The sequence below is a fragment of the Chrysochloris asiatica genome, unplaced genomic scaffold, assembly GCF_000296735.1.
Source record: "Chrysochloris asiatica unplaced genomic scaffold, ChrAsi1.0 scaffold00001, whole genome shotgun sequence".
Lineage (NCBI taxonomy): Eukaryota > Metazoa > Chordata > Mammalia > Afrosoricida > Chrysochloridae > Chrysochloris > Chrysochloris asiatica.
This window is the reverse complement of record NW_006408519.1, coordinates 62858484-62870013: the sequence shown is the minus strand read 5'-3', so window position 1 is coordinate 62870013 and position 11530 is coordinate 62858484. Positions and strand designations below refer to the sequence as shown.

Below are 11530 nucleotides of genomic sequence, written 5' to 3'. Positions count from 1 at the left end.
AATTCTTCCATTAATATTTGAGCTAACAAGACCCTTTAGTATATATTACTACTATTTTTCATATTCAACCATTAAAGGGGCTAGTGGCTGTTTCTGAAATTCTTGAATATGTCAGTTCCTCAGTGGTGATCAGGCATTAAATATGTTCACATATTTAATGCTACAGACACGTATCTGATGCTATGGCCCCACAGAAAATTTCTTGAAGTATTTTTATAGGAGGACTCACTACAAACCTAGTTAAAGTTTTCTTAATGCATGTTTTTTCATCCATAGTATTTAATTAGTTGGCACTCACCAGTAAATATATATAGACAAATGTCTCTGCCTTAATGGGTCTTGAACTCTGCTCACCAGACCCTAGTATCTTTACAATAGTGATGGGTTACAGGTACTGTTGATGGCTGTGCTTGCATGAAACTACTAAAGAGAAACTGAGCCAGCACATCCTGCTATTGCCTCTACCTTTTTACCCTTTTCACTATGACTATTTTTCTCTCATCATTCAGATGTCAACTCAAATATTCACCTAATTTGACCAGTGTTCCTGCTGCCAACCCTGACAATAGTCATTAAGTCAGATTACTCCATTCAGTTCTCTCTGAAAGATATTGTTGTTGTTAGATGTCATTAAGTCAGTCCCGACTCATAGTAACCCTATGCCCAACAGAATGAAAAATTTACAACCCTGAGCCATCCTTAAAACGGTTGTTGTGCTTGAGCCCATTGCTGTTGTGTCTTTTCCAGTCCATCTCGTTGGAGTCTTCTTCTTTGTCACTGACCCTCCACTTTACCAAGCAGGATGTCCTTCTCCAGGGATTGGTCCTTTCTGACAGCACGTCTGAAGTACAAGAGATGAAGTCTCACCATCATGGCTTCTAAGGAGCATTCTGGCTGTACTTCTTCCAACACAGATTGGTTTGTTCTTATGGCAGTCCACGGTACTTACAATATTCTCCTCCAACATTATAACTCAAATGCATCAGTTCTTCTAAGGTCTTTCTTATTCTCAATCCGACATTCACATGCATATGAAGCTATTGAAAATATTATGGTTGGGTGAGGTGTATCTTAATCCTCAAGCTAGCTTTTTAAGAGGTCTTTTGCAGTGTACTTGCCTAATGCAATGTATCATTTGATTTCTTGACTGCTGCTTCCATGAATGTTGATAATGGATCCAAGCAAAATGAAGTCCTTGACAATGTCAGTCTTTTCTTCATTTATCATAATGCTACTTATTGCTCCAGTTGTGAGGATTTGTGTTTTCTTTACATTCAGTTGCAACCCATCCTGAAGGCTGTGGTCTTTAATCATTATTAATAAGTATTTTAAGACCTTACTTCCTGTAATTCTTTTATTTGTATCATTGTGTAATATCTTCTCCATCAACAGGATATAAGCTGTATGAAAGCAAGTAAGGCCCTGATATGGCTTCCTCATTGCTGAATTTTCATTGGCTGATACAGTGCCTGGAGTCCTGGTGTGGTGCTCTAGAATAAGCACTGGATTACTAACCACAAAGTTGGCAATTCAAATTCACCAGCCACACCTTGAAAACCCTATAGAAGGTTGCTATAAGTCAGTACCAACTCGATGATACTTAACAACCACAACAACATGTCTAGTGCCTGACATATATGTTGAATAAATGGATAAATGTTGGTGTCAGTATGATGCTCTAAAATAGTGTTGTCCCACAAAAATATAATGTAAACCACATAAATCTAAAATATGTCAGTGTTGTTATTAAGTGCCATCCAGTCGGTTCCTACCCATAGCAACCCTGTATAGGGTTTCCGAGGAGCAGCTAGTGAGCTTGAACTGCCGACCTTGCAGTTCAAATGGCTTTGCAGTCTGGCAGCCACATTAAAAATGAAAAGAAAACAGGTTAAATTATTTACTAATATGGTTTACTTATTACTAAATGAATAAGTAAACCATATTTGATGAAATATTTAAAATATAATTTGAGCTCTGGTAGTGTAGTGGTTACTAATTGGGCTGTGAATCTCAAGGTCAGCAGTTGGAAACTACCAGCTGTTCCGCGCAGAAAGATGAGGCTTTCTGCTCCCAGAAAGATTTACAGCCTTGGAAACCCTGTACAGGGTTCCTTTGAGTCGGAACCGACTCTACGGCACATAACAACAACAACAACATTTGAGCATATAAGCAATGAAAAAAATATATAATATTGTACATTACTTTTAAAATAAATGTTTTATTGTGAATTATGTGATAGTTTACATGGGAGAACATTAGCTTTACATTCATCCTATTGCATATCATTTCACTGCCATGGTTACAATGCCATGGTTACAATGGTTACAATCCCCTCCATGCATCATCAACCCGCAAGCCTGCCTCCCAGTCGTCAGCACACAGCCCCTTTCACTCTCTGGGTCTAGAGTCCCCAGCCACTCCATCTCTGCACATCATTATCTCTGTCTCCATCTCTGGCATCACTCTTTCTCTGGGTAGGGTCCCACACTCCGCTCTTCTCCCTCCACTCCTGGACTGCAAAGTCAATCACTCCCCTCCCTTTGCTACAAAGTGTCTACCTTTATATTTCCAACCCTCACAGTCAGTCCTGATAACAATTATTCACTATTGTACCACAAGAGACCTATCCCCATCTCCTTTCATCAGCCCCATCCAGACAGATTGGGTACTACTCAGTGGAGATTCTACTTTCCTCTGCGCCCTCTGGATCTAGACTCCTTCTTGAAAGCGTGTAAGCCAGTCACTTCTTGACTTTGTAGCTCCCCCTCCCCCATTTTGGGTAGCCAATGTCCCAGTTGTCTACTCTGTGTATGGAGGGGGTGGGAATGATCCCCTCTCTAAAGATTCGTTCCCTGCACATTACTTTTTAATATTAACTTTAAAATCTGCTGTATAGCTTATTTTGTTGTTGTTCTTAAGTGCCGTCTTGTCAGTTCTGACCCATAGTGACCCTGTAATACAGTTTCTGAGGAGAGGCTGGTAAGCTTGAACTACTGACTTTTCATTCAAACCAACTGTACACTCTAGCACTTTAACCCACAGCTAGCATATTTTAATGCAGATTCTAAATTTTCTTTCAAAATATTTTATTTATATTTAAATTTCACAAAATTTACTGTAGAAAAAAGTAGTCTCACACATATGTTAACCAAAACATATTTAAAAGTTTTCCAATAACTGAATCCAGGATAATTTTTAAATGTTAATTAAAATTAGATAAAATAAAAAATTCAGTGTTTTCTTTTTAATTTCTTAATTGCTGCAGCCACATTTCAAATATTCATGAGCCATATGTATCTAGATAACATGACTACTTTCAGTATGTTGTTGTATAATAATTATCTGAAAAATTTCCCAAAACAATTTAATACTAAAAATAAAGCATCAACATATATTTTGCAAAGTAAACCATTAATAATTTAGAACTGTCAAAGTTTTTCCTGTATATGATCATGATTTGTAATCATTTGTCATGTGAAAGATCATATTCACTGGGAAACAGATGGATTTATACTAACAAGCCTATCAGGAATTGCACATACTCAACAGTGTAATGTATGTATCTATGCAACAGTCCAGGGTAGATGAACATTATTGCTAGGTCATTAACAAATGTGATCATTTAAACTTACTATTGTAGCCTATCAAGTTTTTGTAGTTGCTTGTTTGCCTTTAGAAAACCCTGTCCTTTGCAGAATGCCTTGCCCTAAACATTTCTGGGAAGTTTTTGATATTTAGATGAAGCAATCCTGTGCATGGCTGATGCTGTCCAGTGGAATATAAAATGTAGTGATTCATTATTCTGCAATATGTCAGTTTCATGCTCGTGGGAGTGGGTTGTACTTAAGAACTCTCATCCATCATGCATAGCATTCTGAGATGGAGAGTTGGGGGTTGGAAACCATGGTTATTTTAGAAAAACAATCTCACAGATTAATCTCCATGTAGAAGAAGGAAAAAAGGCTCGATATCTTACGATGACACCATTTCTGGTCATTTTTAAGAGAAACAACACCATTTGGAGCTCCAGAAATGGAATGAATTTTCTCAATATGAAGATTGGGACCCATTTTTAAGGGAAATCATCTATGTTCTCATTCAGGGAATTGAAAGAGTTAGGTTAAAGTATTATTCATTAATCAAATCTATAATCCAGACTCCTGGTAGATGAACTTTATTAATTTTTTTATTCATGCATAATGCTTGGGGTCAGAAATTTGTGGTGCTTTATAATGCCATTATTTATTTTGTTTTAATCGCCAGGTAATTTCTGAGACAATACTTACCCAAAGAACCTTTATACTTATTTATGAATCTCATATTACTCGTTTCATAACTGCCATTTTAATAAACACTTAAGAAAAGGGGGTCAAAGTTCTTTCCAAGATAATTATCCTACTCTACACTGAGATAAATATTCATGAAAATAATAGGCGGAAATTCAATGTACTGAGTGTTAAACATTCAAAACAGGAATGTTTAAAATATTCTGTTAATAGTTAAAAATAATCTGTACTCTTCGTCCAGTGACCATTTGCCAGGCAGAAGCAAAGTTGAGAAATTTCTATTAAAAACATGACTCAGAGGGAAAAATGCAGAGGCTGGTAATGAAGGAAATGTTCTGATTTCATTCCCAATTGGTCCTTCCTAAGATCACATGTTCTGGGCATCTTTAAAAGAAGTTATCTGACTCAAGAGGGTCATAGCCCCTTTCCCAAAGCTGCAGCTTTCTGTCTCACCTAGAAAGATAATCATAGAAAGCTCACAAAATGTGTGATGCATTTGTAGGCACCTGGAAACTGGTCTCCAGTGAAAACTTTGATGATTACATGAAAGAAGTGGGTAAGGAAATGCACTGTGTGTTGACTGGATTTATAACTTTTTCTCTAGGGAAAAGGGGTTTCTGGCTGTGTTTTTCACTCTGTAAGCACTGGCCAGATGTGTAAGTGCTGTTTTCTATATAGAAACTGTGCAATTGTTAAGTAAGAACAATTTGTTTTTAGAAATATTCTGGATCAAAGTCAGAACTAGTATTTCCTGAAAGTACAATGATATGAAAAAAACTCTAAGTGGATTCTTTTCTGATCGATTTTTTTTTAATGGCAAGTTTTACTTTGGTTTACTTGACTCTTTTTCTGTTATTCCCTCTTGCAGCAAAATGAGCAGTAATTTGGAAGTAAAGCCATATTCACTTCATGCTGTTGTTAACTGTCACGGAGACGGTTCTGTATAGGGTTTCTGAAGTGCAGCTGGTGGGTTTGAAACGCTGACCTTTTGACCTATCCTACAGTGAAATACCAGGACTCTATTCATTTCATAGGATGCACTAATTTTCATTTGAAGCTGAAAACACTGTATTTTCCATCTTAATGTAGATGCTTTAATCTTTTTTTATATATATAACTAAATGTGTATTCATTTCATTGCTTTAATGTCTGTCTAGTAAGTAATATGTATGGTTGTTTTATGTGTGGCAGAATCTTAATTTCAGAAAACATATTTCTTAAAGGATTTAGATAATTCTTTGATTAGGAATTACATGGGATGACATCGAATTGTTGAGTAATTCTAAAGGTGAACATTATAACTCTTCTTCTTTGATAATGAAGGCTTTTAATTTTTTAGATTCTCTTTTACATTGCCTGTGAATGTTCCCCAGATAACTGTAAAGGTAAAACAAGGCAGTAGGGATGTGAATTCTCACTGGGGCAACTCCTACCCTGATACAATCTGAGGCATGGTTAACAAACTGGGAAGAGATAGTTAATTTATATAGGATTTCTGTTAAGATTTAGAATTTGATTACTAAATTTCAAAAGAATTAATCCTCCCCTAGTTTATATAGTTTATAGTCATTCCCCTGCAGTGACACACCAGAATTAGTGGGTGTGATTCTGTAAACTAGTTCATATTAGTTCATATACCATAATAGAGTAATGCCAGTATTTGCAACCTCTTATTTCAAGGTCCCGTAAAGATTTACAGCCTCGGAAACCCTGTACTGGGTCGCTATGAGTTAGAACCAACTCTATGGCACAAACAGCAACAAATTTCAAGGTCACCAGATGCTCCTCAGAAACCCTATATGCTATGGGTGGGAAGCAACTCCATGGCACTTAACAACCACATTTAAATGGAAGTCCTAGTGTGGAACTGTAGGATAAGCATTTGACCTCAAGGTTGGTTTGAATTGAATGGGTGGTGATTCAAACTCACCATTTGCTCCTCAGAAACCTTATAGAGGGTCACTACGAGTGGGAACTGACTCAACGGCACACAGTTACATAAACAGAATTTATGCTTTTAAAACTAATAATTGAATTTCTAAAATTTAAATTACTGATAATAAAGACAGTAAGATACTTCCTAAAATTTGGTAAGCCATAAACTACTCTAATTGATGTTAAGTGGGCAGGTATTTCCTTCATCAAATAGACAGAATCAAGGAGTTGGAGAGTATGAATTTTGCCCCTACATGCTATCCCATAATTAGAATATGTTGCTTAATTTCAAACACAACATCCACTTACTAAGCTGAATCACTCTATATATTGGGTGTTATATTTTTGCAAGATTCAGAACTTGATGATGTCTTCCCACCCGGGACCACTTTTCAGATGAGAAGTTAAATCAGAGCAGCAGCATAACTTGCTTTGCTCCAAGTATTTTTCCATTCACTTCTCTGTTTTTAATCTTCAATACCCATAAGAAGTCTAGTCTAGAAGTAGCTAAGATTTATGTAAAAGTTCTGTATGTCTATGACTGTCATAAATCCTACATAACATGCAGTGACAGCAAGTTACCAATGTCAGTGCTAGGTTGTAAATTTTTCATCCCAAATCTTAGACAAGAAAAAGAAATTCCTTATGAAAAAAAAAAAAAAAAAAAGAGAGAGAGAGAGAAGTTTGAAACTTAGTGATTGGAAATAAAAGTATTGGCTTCCAAACTTACTAAAATCATGAGCACTTAAAATTTCAACTTTTCATAGCACATGATTAGTGTGAACATTCAAAAATGGAATGAATATAGGAAACACTTGGCATTTTGAAAAATTTAATCTAAATAAATAAAAATAAGAAAATTGGAAAAGAAGTCAAGATAGTCGATTGGCAGCCAGCACCATGAAATGTGATTCTTATCTATCCAAAAGTGATTATCTTTGAACTGCATAACTCTATATTGCACCCCCTCCACCAAATCCTGTTGATAAAGCCCATATGGCAATAAGTTGGGCAGCCTCAGCTAAAGCAAGAAGTAAGGGTGGGGGTGGGGGATGAGGGAAGTGTGGGGGTTACTAATCTGTTCATCTTGAAGTCCTGGACCAGGGCATCAGAAAAAAAAAAAAAAAAAAATCCTGTTGCGGATTCCCTTTGGCTTTGGATTTGAAGATTTTTATGACCTAAGAAGGTGGGGTTGAAGAGCCTCAAGTATTTCATGAATTGAGTAAAATGGGAGGCTGCCCTACTAGGTTGAGATAAAGAGTTTGAAATTAGAGTAATTATTTATTTATTTATTTATTTTACATATTCCAGAAGATTTAACCTTTGTACATATTCTTAGTGCAAATTAATAATGATGTCCTGATGAGCTACACCTAGAACCAGAAGAAGGGAAGCTCAACAAATGGGCCTACACCCATTCTGCCCCAAGTTTTCCTTTGAGTATTAATTATCTTGACTTAGTTACCTTGCAGTAGCTGTTTAAGTGAAACTTACTGGAGTGAAGAGAAAATTATTCACTGGGTAAAGTGTTGACAAAGGAGCCCGGGTGTTATTGTTATTAAGTGCCTTTGAGTCGGTTCTGATCAATGGCAACCCTGTATATAAAAAGTAGCTACTAAAGAGCGGCTGGTCAGCTTGAACAGTCAAAATTGCAGTTCAAACCAACTTTACAGTCTAGTGCATTAGCCCATAGTGCCACACCAGGACTCCAGTGGATTATGAGATGGGTTGCTAACCGCAAGGTCAACAGTTCAAATCTCCAGTCACTCCGCAGGAGAATAATGAGTTTTCTGCACTCATTAAGATTTATAGCCTCGGAAACCCTATATAAGGTTGCTATGAGTCAGAGCCGACTCTACAACACACCACCACCACCACCAAAAATGCAGACACGTGCTAACTTGGGTGACTGGGAAGGCGGTTAAAAAGAAAAGTAAGAAAAGGAGAAGGGGTAAAAGAAAATTGTTTTTCAGGTTTTTTTTTTTTTTTTTCTTTTTTCTCTCTTTCATACAGGAAGGGAAACAATACATATTCATTTTCTTATTGGGAACTTTCACACAATTAAAAAAAAGGAAAGCAAAGAAGCGGGGAAATAAAGCAAAAGAAAGGAGAGGAAAAAACTATACAAATGAATCGTGCTGATGGTTGTGCTGCAACATGGGGAGAGTAGTTGGCGTGGCTGGGTGTACATGTAAAAGCGGTTGAAATGACAAACATTTTGTTGTATACTGAAATAAAAAGCTAAAAAAGAAAGAAATTCATTGGTATCTTTCCCCTGTCTTTAAACACACACACTAGATGTAAAAGATGACTTGCTTTTTTTCTTTTCCTAACTTAGGCGTAGGCTTCGCCACCAGGAAAGTGGCTGGCATGGCCAAGCCCAACATGATTATCAGTGTGAGTGGGGATGTGGTCACCATTAAATCAGAAAGCACCTTTAAAAACACTGAGATTTCCTTCAAACTGGGCCAAGAATTTGATGAAGTCACTGCAGATGACAGGAAAGTCAAGGTAAGGGATATAGAATCGGCACATCTGGTTTTTAAATGACAGCTGCCTGCAAGAAGCCATTCTGTAATAAAAAAGAGGAAAACTGTTCTATCAGAGGCAATGATCTCTGAAGTCTGAGAATTAAACCAAGTAGCCTGCAATATGTAGCTGGTGATTTTTTTTTTTTGTCTTTGAAAGCTGTCCTTATGTTTTGAAAATGATTAACATAATTTATTTATCTGCCATACCATGCAGAGAGTACAAGAAGTAAATTGAATGAGCGTAACAATGTTAGGGGATATTTGGAAAAAAGTGGGAAGGAGGAAAAAAAAAACAAAAGCAAACAAACCCCCAGCATGCTACCATCTAACCATAAATGTATTAATATATGCATTTCTTTTATTAGTTAATTATATGCTATTTTCTCAATACATGCCTCTTTAAAACTTTAATCATAATGTAAATACAAGTGATTATTTTGGTATATATTTTTTATTTTGGTATTTTTTACCCTTTTTCTCTCTCTATCTTTTTGCTATATGTGAGTGGATTTAAAAAAATTAGAGTAAAGATGAAATTAAAAAATAAGACATTTCTCCACAAACTTTTTGAAGTCCCTCATCTTTCTGGTCATTTAAAATTACCAATGACTACAAAATACTCCTTTGAACAAAAATACTATATTTTTTTACTTGCTTATCCAACCACACATTCATATTCTATCATTTTTATCATGCCCGCAGAGCATCATAAACTTAGATGGTGGTGCCTTGGTACAGGTGCAGAAGTGGGATGGAAAATCAACCACCATCAAGAGAAAACGTGTGGATGACAAACTGGTAGTGGTGAGTATCTACCAACGACTTATGTCTAGACCTTATTGTTAGGTCATGCCAATCATTAGTTTACCTAAAGAAACAGATCAGGGCTATGTGTATACAAACAAAAAAGGGTGAATTTACTGAGATCATAGTATCGCATCTTGGCAGTTCTCTCATGCTTTGAACCTCAGCCCAGGCATGCCATTCCTCAGGAAGAATTCCCTGACACCTCTCTGATATCCTAGGCCTGTCTCCATCAGTGCATGTACCACATAGCTTTATGAGCTTTATGAGTTTCTGCTTCTGTTTCCTCTTCACCATTGTTGTTGTTGTTGTTAAGTGCCTTCGAGTCGGAGCCGACCCGTAGCGACCCTGTACAGGGTTTCCGAGGGTGTAAATCCTCTTCACCATAGAGATTGTAATATTCCATGGAAGGATGGAATGTCTTCTTCGTCTTTATATTTCTCTCCATATGATAATCACTTGACTGTAAACCACAAGTTTGGCAGTTCAAGACCACTAACCACTCTGCAGGAGAATGATGAGGCTTTTGGCTCCTGCCAAGATTTACAGTCTTGGAAACCCTATACAGGGTCATTATGAGTCAGAAATGACTCAACAGCACTTAACAACAACAGCTTATTTCAAAGGAGTCCTAGTGGTGTCATGGGTTAAACACTAGGTTGCTAAATGCAATGTTGGTGGTTCAAATCCATCAGCTGCTCTATGGAAGAAAGATGAGGCTGTAAATACTTACTACCATAAGTTGTTTACAGTCTCAGAAACCCTATATGAAGCAGTTCTGTTTTGTTCTAAAGGGTCGCTATGAGTCAGAATCAACTTAACGACAGTGGGTATTGGTCGGTGCGAATGTATTTCAATACCAGCTATACAGGCACCCAGAACAAATATTATTAGTCCCTTCTCAACATTGTGGGAGACTGAATAAGATAGTTCATAATTTAGTCCTGTGATTGACCATGAATTTCTTTTATATCTAGGAATGTGTCATGAAAGGCGTCACTTCCACCAGAGTTTATGAGAGAGCATAAAGAAAGGCAAGCAGAGCTGGACTGAAGTTTGCATCAAATTCTGTTGGATGCATTGTTCAAATAGATGTTGTTATTTTCAACTAATGAGCAAGCAATTAATTTTCCCCAAAGAACTGATTTTATTCAATATGGTTGTGTTGGTTAAATAAACATTTTTAGATTTAGAAGGTGATGTAATGATTTATTCATTGTGCTGGCTAACTTTGCAATCATAATTAAGTGAAGGCACATAGAAAAGTTGCTTTGTTTCCAATAAAAGTAATAATATCTCTCATAATAATTCAAGGTAAAAAGAATCTGATATTCATATATATTCCATTTTCTAAGGTAGGAGATGAGAAACAGGTGCAGTACTGAATATAAGTTCCTCTTTGTGTACCAATAGTCTAGTAACTATCTCTGAGACTGAACCTGCTGCCATTTTAAAAAAGGTTCTATTGTAAATTGGGTGAAAGTTTGCGGAGCTGATCAGTTTTATATCGACAAGTCATACAAAGTTTGTTTCACTGCAATGATTACAATCCCCTCAACACAACTTCACTTCTCCTACTTTCTCCTTGTTCTTCCTGTTTCCATTCCTCCTTTCCTAACCCTTCTGAAGTTAATTCTGACTCACATGGACCATGTTGGACTGAGGAGAACTGACCCATAGGGATTCCAACGCTGTCATCTTTACAGAAGCAAACGGCAACATCTTTCTCCTGAGAAGCAAATGGTGAGTTTGGACTGTTGAACTTTTGGTTAACAACTGAGTGCTTAACCACAGCACCACCAGGGCTCCTTCAGAGACCTAAGGTCATTTTAAATGTAGTGAAATTGTCCATATTCAGCTGATCCAAATGTTTACCTCTCTACACAGAACATTAATACAGAAATGAAGAGTACTAACACATAATGGCGAAAACACTTCTTAGGCTCTGATTTTGGGTTTGAAAAGTGATGGGTA

At 36.8% G+C, this 11530-nt stretch overlaps 1 protein-coding gene across 1 annotated transcript; it reads left to right on the top strand.

Moving 5' to 3' along the window:
• The first annotated feature begins 4704 nt into the window (after positions 1–4704).
• On the top strand, positions 4705–10746 carry FABP4 (fatty acid binding protein 4, adipocyte). Its single transcript, XM_006830811.1, has 4 exons — positions 4705–4842; positions 8560–8732; positions 9455–9556; positions 10534–10746. Exons 1-4 carry the CDS (start codon positions 4770–4772, stop codon positions 10582–10584), a joined length of 399 nt encoding a protein of 132 aa, XP_006830874.1. The 5' UTR covers positions 4705–4769; the 3' UTR covers positions 10585–10746.
• The last annotated feature ends 784 nt before the right edge of the window (positions 10747–11530 follow it).